This window comes from Tubulanus polymorphus, chromosome 5, assembly GCF_964204645.1.
Source record: "Tubulanus polymorphus chromosome 5, tnTubPoly1.2, whole genome shotgun sequence".
Taxonomy (NCBI): Eukaryota; Metazoa; Nemertea; class Palaeonemertea; order Tubulaniformes; family Tubulanidae; genus Tubulanus; species Tubulanus polymorphus.
The window spans coordinates 11,619,438-11,633,169 of NC_134029.1; the positions used below are offsets into that span (position 1 = coordinate 11,619,438).

A 13,732-nucleotide genomic window follows, 5' to 3' on the forward strand; every position below is an offset into this window, starting at 1 on the left:
AAATTGTAATAACTTGTAGTAACTAAGCAGCAAACGAATATGGTCTGTCGAGGTCTGAATATTGTAGTGGTAAATTCCAGGATTTAAAACGATCTAATAGCCGATTTCTTCTGTACCGGTATTTTAGCTTCCGCGGCCAACATTGGAAGAGGTTTCCAAGACTCAATATTCAGCCACCCTCTGATATGTGACATCATATGAATTTGAGGCCATCCCAAAATAATGGTCTCTTTGCCGTAACCCGACCGACCCGACTTCAAAGGTATTGAGTGAAAACGTTTTTCTGGGATTCACTGAAATAAATTTTATTTTTGATAAAAAACGCCGACCGACCGACCGACCGACCCACTGCCGACGTATGAGCATTGTGTGAAAACATACCTTGACATGTGGCCTAGTTTAAGTTTTCCAGGAAACTGGCAGTGTTCCAATAAGCTGCCATTCATTCTCATAGTGACTATATTAAAGCTGGTAACGTAAAAGCGTGCACATATTCAATGTACTGTTTCATTTTTAACAGAGAGATGACGCTCTGGACGAAGTTATAATTTTAGAATAATTCTTCAAATCTACGCTATTAGACAAATTTCCCGTGCACAACGTAGATGATTTTTTTGCGATATTGTTTCCATGTAGAAAAGCCCAAACATGAAAAATTTGTCTTTTTTTAACCCAAAAATTTTGCAAAAAAAAAATTTCTACCTACCTACCGACTGATCCTGAAAAGTTGAGTTGGTGTTACGGCAAACAGACAATTATTTTGGGATGGCCTTATTTGAATATTTTTTCATATTGTGAAACATATTTTTTTTGAAAATGTAAAATGATTTTCCTGCCGCGCCTACCTGTACCCTACAAAATTTTGGACGTGGACCGTTGAAAAATGTATATCTTTGGTCTTATTTGACTACAAAATGATTCTTTAAGAAAGATAAAATACAGTATAAACTTGTGTAACTTTGAAGTCACGAAATCAAAAAGATTTTTCAAGCAATGCCCATATTCCAAACAACCTCTAGCTTTCAAGGTAAACCACACTTTGCCCATGGGCAATTTATTTCTATATTTACATTTATTACATCTACATTTGTACCTATTGTTTTCCCAATAAAACCCTAATCCTAAGCCAAAGTCTACTCTTAACCTAACTTGACCCTTTGTACCCTGTTGACCTATACCCTTAGGCTCTGGACTCTCTGTAGATACAGTAACTACTATTTAAGAAGCCGCCATTTTAAATTGACAATCAAGATTGGGATCATCCAATAGCCGTGGTTTTCATTACTGCGCATGCACAGGCCTCTTGTGAAAAATTAATTCGCCACTAGGGCGCCATGAATGGTAGAATAACTTAGTTTTTCCATATTATATTGGTACATTGGCATATTTTGCTATCATAATCAATTGCAAAATTGTAGCTCGTGACATTTTTTATAATTGTGGTGAGTTTCATGGTCATTGGTGTGTGTATATGCTCACCAGGGGGCATTGAATATTGAAATTGTTAGATCGTTGAGCATTTAAAACCACTCTCCCAGTAGGTATGGTGTCCCTGAACCTACCTACCGATCCCTATCTACCTACCCTACTAAATATTGGACATAAACCATTAACAAACATATAATTTTTTGCTACATAATGTTTTGAAAAAGATAAAATGCAACATAGAATAGAACTTGAACGCTCAAAACTTTCAAGAGGAATCATGCCCTTGGCAAACGAGCTCCTGTTTTCAAGGTGAACCATGGGCAATTTATTTTCTGTCTATCCTAAACATCCGTGCAAATGCTTCTCCGGTATTTCTATTACAGCATGTATTGAACCCGCTGGAATTTCGATCAGTGATAGAGGTGGAGGTTCCAAACACCCGAATATACCATTTTAATGGCTCCATGTAAGCAAATTTGAATCACAATAAGTGCTTTATTTCAATGAAGATTCAAACCACACCTGGTCCTATATGATTTCATCAGTGTGTTGCAAGTAATATAGATAAATCTTCACCCTCATATAGGCCTACTATATTCGCTGTTGTATAAGTTGAGTTCTTGAAACAAGAATTATATCAAAAAATGTAGGTCTTCTTATACACCAGGTACACTTTTGATATTGTTTGAAACTGATGATGATTAGAGTTCCAGGTTACCATGATGACATGCAATATAAATTTATGTTTGGCTACACTAATGTGCCAATTAGAATTAGGGATATTGGTGGAGTTGTTACACTTGTGTTATGCGCAATACACATACTAGACAATACTCGATATTACAGGTACCCACCTGGCTATAGACACATTAGATTGTTGCTGAACAGTGTCTTACAGGCTATTATCCAAAGCGGTTTCTGTTATGAGTGTAGCCTAACATAAATTGATATCCCATTTCATTATGGTTCCCTTGAACTCTAACATAGTTTGAGGTGAATGGAACTTAGAACGGTCATTAGAAAATCATAATTAGGACGTTCGTTAGACGAACGTCCTTATGTGATCGGTTTGCCGGTTGATGACGCACTTCCGATTTGGTTGACATACGTTTAAGGTCGTTTTAAAGCTAGTTAGTTAGAGATTTCCTCAAATTCCGCATCAGAAATGGTGTCTTCAAGTTGGGATTAAATTTGGTTAAGAATAGTTGGTTAGTTAGAAAAAGGCTCTTCACGCCTTTTAAGTGACATCACACATCACGTGTTGCTTATGGCGTAGAGGGTATAGTGATTGACAGGAGTGCCATTTTTAAAATCGTTGTATCGTGGATGTTAACTTTAGAGGACCGTACGAAGTCTCTTTAAAGGTGAGTGTCAACATATATGGTGACTTAACTTAATTCCTTGTGAGCGCACAGAGGCCCTGTGAGAATCTAGAGACGTTCGCAGCATTGAAAATTACGCAATGGTCCGCTCGACACGCACAAGCTGTGAGTTTGACCTACGTGACTAAATACAGCCGCCATTAATCAGAAGCAATCCACTTCAAATTTTATGAAGTGAATATCATAATCAATATTTATCCGATATACACCAAATAACCTTTGAGAGAAAGGTATTTGGCGTCGGATTCTGTACCGAAAATCCCGGATTGTTACGCTGCATAGTTTTTTTAGTAGGGTTCTTTTAACATTTTGCCCTATAAGCCATTTGATTGACACGTGGGGCGGGGCTTGCAATCTGCCGATGACGTAAGATGTAAACAATAATATAACCACGTGCTTCGTGCACATGTGTGCAAACCTGACAACAAATTAGATTTTTTGGCGCCAAAACTATTTCGATTTTTTCTTTTGTCCAATGATTTTTCAACTGGAGCCAACTGCTATGCCATTAGATTGTACAATCAAGTATTCACGTTTTATAGACTCTGAAATAATTTTTGTCCCGGGGACATGCACTGAAATATCCATTGTCGTTTTTGTTTTTGTTTTTGTTTTTAATTTTAGGATATAAACAGCCTAGAAGAAACATCATCTGGCAGACACACATTTGACTACAGATCATATCCTGTTATAAAATGTGTTTAATAAATGTGTTTTACTCAAGTTTTCTTGCCATTAATACTTCCTGACTACTTTTATTTTATGGTTATCTAAGTGCAAGGCAAACATTGGTGGGGTTCCTTTGGCCCTCCGAATATATAGGACCAAAAGGGGTATTTTATGCCATTTGAATTTATTTTTGCTTTGAAAATCTATTCAAATACTTTTTGGCAGGCACATTCAAATTCTGAAGGGTAGGACTAGTCCAACCCCTAAATCCACTTGCATTCAGTCTCATGAGAACTAACTTAAAACATTAAAACCTTCACCGGCCTCCTACTCAATTTTTTGAATAAATGTAAAACTTATGGCAGAATTCATGCTCGATTTTTGAATCCCAAAGAATAATTTTTGAATTACGCAGTAGGATGACACTTGAATACCCGGTGTTAAAATTTTCCAATCAATGTGGGAGGTGTCTGGGTCTACATGCGTTTCACAAACGAACGTCCTCTTTTAAAGTTTCTTTCTAGGTTTTAGTATTGAAATTTGTATTCCCGAAATACTAACCTGTAAAAACATACAAAGCAATGCTAGCTTGGCTGGAATAATGCCAGAAATAATGACTTTGAGAACCTGTATAGTGGCGTTCTCAACGGGACATTCGCCATCTTTTTACGCAAGGCTATGGAACCAGGCACAAGCCAAGTGGGGATGGTGGGATGGACTATAAACCGTATGTTTTTACAGGTAAGTATTTTGGGAATACAAATTTCAATACTAATAATTGTGATATTCCTTTCAATATGCTCCCTGTAAAAACATATATAGCCAGAATACCAAAGAACCGGAAGTGGGTTGGCCTCAAAGTTGTATAGCTACATACTAAAATAGAATTAGAAATATATATAGGTACACCAACGTCCTCAGGCCATAGTTGTGAACATCACGGCCGGCAGGAAGAGATCATCCAGAACACCAAAATTACATGGCCAAATGGGCAACCGAGAATGGGAAATGTGCTCCCTTCTCCAGTAAATAAATTGAGATAAAATGATTGAACAAACTGAACATATGAACACTATTACTACAACGTGTTGGCAGTCCCTGGACTTATACCGAAGGCCGGCAAAGCCACCTGCAAGGTCCCGAACTGCGAACGAAGGGAATTTTAGACGGCTCAACAGGGAGACCTGGCTAAAGAGCCTAGCTGCCCTGACATGTCACGGAAGTAGTAGGACGAAAAGGTAAAAGTAGAGGACCAAAAGGCTGTCCTACAAACCCGGTCCAACAAACCACCAGAGAAAACTCCCCAAGAGGTGTCATGAATTTCTGTCGAGCCATCAATCCATCGAATAAACTAATTCGTAATTTCAACTTCATGAACAATTTATTTACACTATGTACAATTGTCTTTCTTTAATATCTCAAACACATTCTATTATCCAATTCCTGCTCTAAAGCTGCAAAATATATACCACAATAAATCATAGGTTGTGTATTGAATAAAAAATACTTAGTATCTAAACATTTATTTTACAAATACTTACGGACTTAATGCGTCCCAAAAACCCGTTCATTACACGATTGGAATTTTCTTCAATTCTACGAATTACCGACCAACGGTTACTTTAATACATATATATATATATATATATATATGTGTGTGTGTGTGCGTGCGTGCGTACGTACGTACATACGTACATATATATATATATATATATATAACCGACCAGCAGGACCTCCTGGAACACGTGTGTACCTGTCCCAGTATACACACCAAAAACCAACCCCCAAACCTCAATCATACTCCCTTATATAACTCTCTCTATAGCCATACACCGCAGCACTTGACAAGTTAATACTTCACAAGAGGTTGCCAGAGAATGAACCTGGTGAGACACTACTCTCGCGGAATCGGCCACCCCTTCTTGGATGAGAGCTTCCTTGATAGGCGAGTCCATCCTGCGAGCCACCATGTCCTTGGAAATATCAGACTCCAACCTCTCCGAGACGGGGAGAAAAGGTCTTTTCCTGGACTTACGAATGGGCTGGGAGCGGGGACAGGAACATCTTCAAAGGCCGAGTTCGGCAAGCGCCGGAAACTCTGTGAGTCAGCGCCACAATTCTCCACTCCCTGCCCGCAGGGGATGGTTTTGGTTTTTCGCCAGGAATGACAATCCTGGACAAGGCAAAACAAACAGGTCAAGGAGCTCTGACCTGGATGCCGCCATGGCTAAACACAGTAAAAACACAGGTCTTCTTTGTCAGATGTGAAAACGACAGAGAAGCTAAGGCTCGTATGGATATCAACGGATTTTTTTGATACTTCAAGACGACAGTCAAATCCCATGGGGGAAGATCCCGGATCACCCTTGGACGAGAAATGGAAAATCCCGCAATCAGCTGTGAAATACGAGGATCTGCCATGACTGACGGAAGGCGCACTGACTGATGGGTGTGGGAGATCGCAGACCATACCTAAAGCCTTTCACTCTACAGACTTGACTCTTCCCTTTAAAAGGAAAAAGGAAAAAATCTGCTTAATCCGCTTCAGAGGGAGAGCGAGGATCTACCTTTCTCCCACTGCACCAATTACGGAAGAGGTCCCACTTGGAGTCGTAAACAAGACCTGTCGAGGGTCGTCTCGAAAAACCTTTACTCTGGAGACTATGCTGGACAGCGGCCACGCGTGAAGATTGAGCCAATGGAGATTGAGGTGTTGCTTGAAACGAGCCTGCCGACAGGAGCGATGGAAACACATGGAGAACCCTGGGGCTGTCGCACAAGAGCTCAAGCAGAATGGTGAACCACGACTGGGTTGGACAGCCAGGAGCCGCCTTGGCAGTTGCTTGTTCCAACCAGGAGAGCGCCTGGCCGATGAGAGGGAATGGGTACGCATATAGATCCTCCCAGTCTTGAGCTGACACATCGACTGCCCATGCCTGGTTAACCGGGGAGGGATACACAAGCGCCAGACACAGGGAGTTGAACCCCGTGGCGAAAAGATTCAAGGTCGGCACCCTGATTAGGATCTCACCTTTTTGGCCGCCTGCTGATGTAGTGACCATTGGCCTTGAATGACGTCTTTGGGGGTCATAATTTTGAATTTTCGGCAGTCGAGAAGCTTGTTAAGGAGAGAGAGGTATATCACCGTCTGAAGGCCGCTGGACGCTTTTGGAACAGTGAAGATCCTGGAATACCAACCCCAAAGGCGATGCAGGGCTCCTTTTTCGATTAACTTCTGGATCGCTGGGGCAATGTGCTGCTCCTGACCTTTCTTGGGTTGCATGTCTGGAGGGGACCTCCTTAGGGAGGTTTCTTTCGAAACTGAATCCGGTACCCAGCCGAGATGGTTCGTGTCGGCCAGGAATCACCAAAGATCTCGTATCAGCGGGAAGCGCAGCTTCTTAGGCATGCCCCACTGGTACAGAACCTTCATTGTTTTTGACTAGTTTGCTTCAGGAAGGGCTTGCCCTTCTTTGGACCTTTACTCTTGGCAGAAAACTTCCTGCCCATTTCTGGTTAAAAGTTAAGGCATTAGAACTTTTCGAAGACCACCCGGCCTGTCGATACTGGGGCGACGGAAACCTGCGTGACCGGCCGATCGAGGGCCGGGGGAGCAAGAATGCTTGGAGAACCATTGACGTATTTTCTGCACTACTGGACTTCTCTTTCTGAGAAGCGTAATAGCGAGACTTATCGGCCCGTTTCCAGGTCGCTTCGTCCCACTCGTAATTGCACACATCTGAGCCGTAGAACACGGAGCTCCGTGTAAGGCTGTCCATTTCTGGCATGTGAGGTACAAATCCCACTGCCCGAAAAACCTCTTTCAACTCACACCAGAACAGCGTTTTTGCCCCTTGAGGGTGGAAAAACCACTGTCCACCATATTCTGAAAAAATACAAAACAGTTTCCCCCGAGGGAGGATATATGTATGTAATTATTGATGACAAAATACACAGAATAACTACTCATGAGAGAAGAATATAGTACTGAAGATAAAATATATTATTTATTATAGTATTGAACGATAACTGGAAGGACTTTAAGATACAGACCGAATCAACAACGAATGTATTCAACCGGAGAGGAGAGCGAATGTGAACCAAATTCTAATTCTATGGATTAGATCCCCATACCGACCGATCGTGATAAATTACAACGATCTTCCACTTATCTGTCTTGATCAGTGACTGTTAATCATATATAACAACCAGATGGGCGTTTAACAACTGATAAAATCAACCGATTTTCTGACCAAAAATTCAAGTAGTCTTGCTCAAACCGATGCCAGTGTAAAAAGATGGTGAATCTCCCATTGAGGGCACCCCTAAACGGGTTCTCAAAGTTGTTATTTCTGGCGTTGTTGTGGCCAAGGTATCGTTGGCTATGTATGTTTTTACAGGGAATGTATTGAAGGGAATAATGTTAGTCCGAAAAAAACTTTCATTTGATATTGTAACATTACTATATATTTGATATTGTAACATTGTTGTTTGAACATTACTCATCAGCCTATCCTTGATTCTTGTTTGACTGAATATGCAGTGACTGGAATAGAATAGAATAGAATAAATCTTTATTGATCCTTGGCATCAAATATTACACCATCAGGCTACTGGTCATTTATCAAAAGACGTTCACAATGGAACAATCCAAAATTTTGGTTCAACACCATTTTAATGGCCATTCAAAAACATGCTAGCGCTCCGACATGCATGACTTATTTTTACATTTCAACATTTCATTCTCAAGTTAACCTACCCCCAAAACAATGATAATTGAAATTTTAGTTAATGAATTAGTAACCTTGAGGGTTGGGTAACACATTTCTGCGACACCAGGAATTCAAGCTTTATTTTGTGGTTTAAATTCCTCTTCCAGTTTGAATCATCTATCTCAACACCATTTCGGAAACGAGAGAAATCCCACAATAGATTCAGCCAAAATGAGAAACTTTAATAGAAGAGTATATATATTTTCGCAACATTTCGGCTTAAAACTGTTAGCCATCATCATTTGTGTCTTTTGTTTTCAAATTGTTTCAATCTATATTGACCCTAGTTTGCCTTTGCTTACTTTATTATTGTTTTCCAGCTGTTATATCATTAATTTAATCTATTCCCCTTTTCAACATTTTAATCACTCACTCTGTTGCTATTGTTTTGGTCTTGTTTGAATATCTAGTAATAATATTCTCCTGTTCTCTGTATGCCCGATGATGGCTCATAGTCTATGGCTAATAGCCAAAACGTTCTCTGTGTTTTGGCAGAACTCATTGTGGGATTTCTCTCGTTATCATCTTACACGGATATTGTGTATCTTCTCATCTCACCATTACGGAAATACATTCTGTTATGTTTATAATTCTATTTGACCCCTTGAGATTATATGGTTCATTCGGTTGCCCAGTCTTTAATAACTGAAATCTTGTTTCCATGAATATTTGGTTATTGAGGATCATTTTCTGTGTATCATATATCATAAAACCAATTGGAATTTGTTTAATAGCTCAATACTACAATATTGCAACTATGCTTGTAATTCTGAATTGATTGTATTACAATTGAACATGGCACCTACTTAAGTTTATGCCCTCTGCCCAAGCCAGAAAAATGGGACCCAAATTCCCCAGCTTTTGTATCATGAATTGGTTACAATTGTAAGAAGGTCATTTCTTTCAAACCTGTTTTTATCTGTATGAATTAGATAGTATACAGCACGTAAAAACTGATTACAGAGATCGATCAATTATGGTCTATGTGAATCTACAGGGTGTCTCCACCTTCAAATCTTTGATCGAGAAATTTTCTATCAAACAATAAAACTGCCATTGATCAATAGAAATTGCCTCTTCCATGCTGACATGGAGACAGCACGATGTTGTAAATTTAGTAAAAAAAAGTAGACCTTTTACAGACTGAGGGTGTTTTGTGCCACCCTCCAACGAACACCCCAGATCTGTTGATAGTCTTATTATCTAATGTATTTTGTCTGTATTCTTTATTCGTAGAACTTCCCGTAACGGTTCACAAGTTGCTCTCAGCAAAACTAATCTCATTTTAAGGGGATGTGTTTTACGAAATACCGATTATGTAGAAGGCATTGTAATATACGCAGGTATGTATGCAATCCGACTTCTAGGAATTGCTCCCCATATTAAAAAAAAATTTAGAACCCCATCAGAGCTAAGGCTGGTTAGTTTTTAGCCCAAAAATGGGGTTACATCATTTGTTTTTTGGAAGATTGCAATAAGCAGTGCTTGAATTATCAAGGTGGCCACTCACCTAGAAATTTGGGAAAAGATAGATAGTAATCAGGGAATTTTGTAAAAAAAGGTAAAAATTAGGGAAAGGTCAGGGAAGTTTGTTGAGATAGCTAGATTGCTTAACAGTTTCCGTCTATTTTTGTCTCGCGTTAGCGAGTCTATGTCATGGGTCTGGCCAATCGATAATCATTCATATGCTTAACCCTTAACTTGACAGTCTAACTTCTCCCACATTAAAAGTTAGAATTTTATGTCTCGCACGCCACGCTGCAAATTGAATCATAGTTCATAACGCACGGCAACTGCCGTTACTCGAGTATCCAAAATGCATAAGTAGTTTCTCGTTTTGAAGAATTTTGACCACTAAAACGCCCTGTAGACTTGATATTTTTGGGGTTTTCATGAAAATTCAACATCTAGACTGTAATTAGAAGCGTAATAAAGGCTGAAGAGATGGATATAGTGATTTACAGTGTCTTTATTTATGAATACCTACTAATCTAACACAGAATTGTGAGTATTCTGACTTTCTGAACGGTCTTTCTGCACTAGACCCCCAAATGACCCCACCCAGTAGACCCCTCCCTCACAGATCGAGGGTAAAAAATCATTCAGGGACGAAAATCCTCCACGGATTTCTGCGGTTGGAGGTCCATATTTATTATTCTTGAGATTGATGTAGATCCGTTGAGAAAATGATCGCAGGGTTAGGGTCTTGGGGAAAAGTTGAGAGTTAGATTGTAGCACACTTTAAGAACAGACTGTAGAAGCGTCTTATAAAACCGGTGCTACGATCTCTGAAATCTTTTTTACAACATCATTGCGAAACATCGTTGTTGTCTAGACCCACTGTACAGATCAATAATATATATACATGTAATAGCGTTGCGCGGGAAATCTATATTTAGAATCTGCGGTCGTGCGCTTCAATTCATTCAACAAAGCATAGCCTACGTGCTCAATTAAAGCAGTCATTGTTCTAATTCAGGCACAGTACGCTTGCCTTGAGTGATACGTATAAAGTTTATAGATAGGGGCCCCTTTTGGGACTCAACTACTTAGGGGGCTGTTGAAAAATTACGTGACGCGTCAGGGGGTGGGGGGTCTGACACATTTTGTTACAGGAGGAGGGGGTGTCAGGACATCTGTTACATAACAAAATACATGGAAATCTCAGAAGGATGAAATTCTTCATAATACCCTTTGAACTATAGAATATGCTTGAAACATTTGCTGAACTTTATCGAACTTTTGTAAAGATTGTAAAACACTAGAAAAATCAATATTGCGTATGGTTGGAAAAATTTTCTCATACAACAAACATCTAAAAATCAATAAGTGGTGCAATATTTACTGCTAGAGTGTTACCCAGGAAGAAAGTCACTAAATATTTGGATGGATATATGAAAACTGTGGGTACTGGAGTGTGTAATGGGTAGTGTAGTGTGATCAGTGTGCATTTGTGGCCAGCACACAGATAACATTGTTCATTGGGGTTTAGTCCAGGACTCACGAGATTTTTAACAACACGGAAGTAACGTGTAATAAATGATGACTTGAATTGCATGACTACCTACCACCCCTCATTATTGTTGGAAAAGTAAACGTTCCGCACTGACTAAAAATTAGTAATAATAATTAATAACATTTTAGAAATGGCCAGAATTTTAACTTAGGTTCTATCTCACTTTTATTTTACAATTGCGATTGGTATAATTTTTTTTTAAACGGCCGTTAAGGCTTCATGTTTCGTCTGCAATTCACTGCAAATCGTTACGCAACTACGCACATTTCAGTGTTTTTGGCAGCTGTACACTCAATCGGCACCGTTCGTGACTAGCTTCACTGCGGAATTATCATAAATTAACATCGCCATATCACATCATCAACTTATATTGTGCCTTAAAACCCTAACAGCCGAAATAATTGAAATGCACACACGATTTCTATCATTGAAAATTGAGAGAGTGGCCGTGTTTGTGTTCTGCTGCTTCGCGTAAATCCCGCGCGGTGGCGCAACCGTGCGGAGTTGGGCCGATACGTCTAGGCCTACCGAATGTCATAATGGTCTAAATGAATAATTAGGCCTATATGGGGGAGGGGGTATTTCATTTTGTTACATGATATTTAGGGGGGTGTGACAACATTTGTTACAAGCTGTTACAAAGGGGGAGGGGGTATCTAAATTTCCCCAAAAATGTGTTTCGTAATTTTTGAACAGCCCCTTAATGACAAGTGCATTTAAGTATGAACATAAACATAGACAGTGAACGACCAACCACGTGGCAGCAGTCTTATTTTGTCATTGGAAAATGGGCCTCAGATGTGCCACAATCTCCTTAAAATTCCAAAATTTCCTTGGGGGAGGTACCCAAACCCCCCTTTAGGGGCTTCGCCCCTCGGTGCTTGCGTCTGCTGGCTTGGCCAGTACTAGTGAGCCTAATACTTTTATTTCTAATATTTCCGCGTTTTTCAAATGCCTCTTTTTTCATCCCTGATCATTACATCATTCTATAGCTTTGACTGTAAACAATAGCTTTGTGAAGATTCAATGCCCTATATCCAATGATTGGGAAGTTATATGGATTTAATTTGTTAATTTATGCACTTTTTACCTTCATTTGTATATTATTCAAATTTCTATTTGATTTCCAAATAATCATGGTTGATTTTAAAACATTTGGAATCCCTGAACATCTTCTGATATCTTAAGATATCTGTACCCCAGGAAACCAATCTGCCCCTATAGGAGTGGCACAGTGTAATTTCAAGATTTCTGTTGTTGGTGCATATTTGTGTTACAAGATGGCCGCCACAGTCATATTGAAACCTTGTTCATGTGATAAAACTGTCAGGAATATGTCCCTTTACAATTTTGCATTCAAGATTACTGTATTACCTATAGTCTAATTAACAATAAATTGAGTTGTTATGGAAATTTCACAAATGAGGGTGTAGACATTTCAAGATGCAGATGGAAATTTAGTTCAAACCAGTTACCATTAATCGATTGTATAAAGAACGTAATAACAGTTAGTTTTAATTTCATTGTAGGTCATGAAACAAAATCATTATTGAACAATCACGGGCCTCGATTTAAACGAAGCAAACTGGAACGTCGAATTAATAAAGACGTCATGTGGTGTGTTGCTATATTAGCCATTCTCTGCTTCTCTGGAGCTATTGGTAAGTTGATAAATTCACTGGGATGCCCCTTGTTCCAAATGGTTCCTCGCTATGTGTGACCTTATTTCATTGACCTTGTTTCATTTCTAGAATCCCTGAAAAGATAGGGCAAAATAATCATTTTGGGAGGTATTTAGGGCCAATTCATTTTTATGAAGTTTTTTTCTTAAAGTAGAAATAAAATTGTCTCTTACACATGCATATTTCAGATGTGGAAGCTGTCTTTTTAGCCTACTTGGTACTTTCTCCGTGCATGCTAATGCGTTCACTTTTTGTCCATCCGTCTGTTCGTCCATTGGTCTGTAGATGGAATCCAGTTATTATACCCCCTGCAACAATGTGTAGGAAGGGTAAACTGATATTCTGGTTGTCCAGCTTCCGTGGTCACAATCTTGTCCAGAGACCTTCTAAACTACCGGCTCTCTCTTCTTGTAAAACTTAACAGATATGTTAGTCTGGATATGTATTTGTGCATGTGCGTTTTATTTTGTAATTGGATCCTAGATGGCCGACTGATGGCCATATTTGTTTTCTTGGATGCTTTATACATGAAAAAGATGTCAGATAAACTTCTAAATGAAGCAGATTTGATAATGAAAATGTCTTGCAGAAATGTAGTTCGTGGAATGCTAAGTCCCTGTGCAAAGTTTCACTGTCACATGATATTCCATGTGGCCACTAGAGGGGATGCTTGATACATGAAAAAATGACGACTTCAGATCACATTGTAAATGAGAATATTTCAATGTGTCTCCGTTGTGGGGATTGGGGCACATGAGATATCCACCCCTATTGAAAATGTGA

The 13,732-nt window shown here is 39.3% G+C and overlaps 1 protein-coding gene across 4 annotated transcripts in view; it reads left to right on the forward strand.

The window, feature by feature from the left end:
* Positions 1-13,732, forward strand: part of LOC141904983 (phospholipid-transporting ATPase VD-like) — a 117,188-nt gene that overhangs the window by 33,740 nt on the left and 69,716 nt on the right. For 3 of the 4 annotated variants that reach the window (XM_074793651.1, XM_074793652.1, XM_074793654.1), the window contains exons 4-6: positions 1,812-1,894; positions 9,488-9,594; positions 12,797-12,928. In XM_074793651.1, the coding sequence (XP_074649752.1) occupies positions 1,812-1,894; positions 9,488-9,594; positions 12,797-12,928 (322 nt within the window). The remainder of the gene's footprint in view (positions 1-1,811; positions 1,895-9,487; positions 9,595-12,796; positions 12,929-13,732) is intronic. The other variant, XM_074793653.1, reaches the window with a different exon arrangement.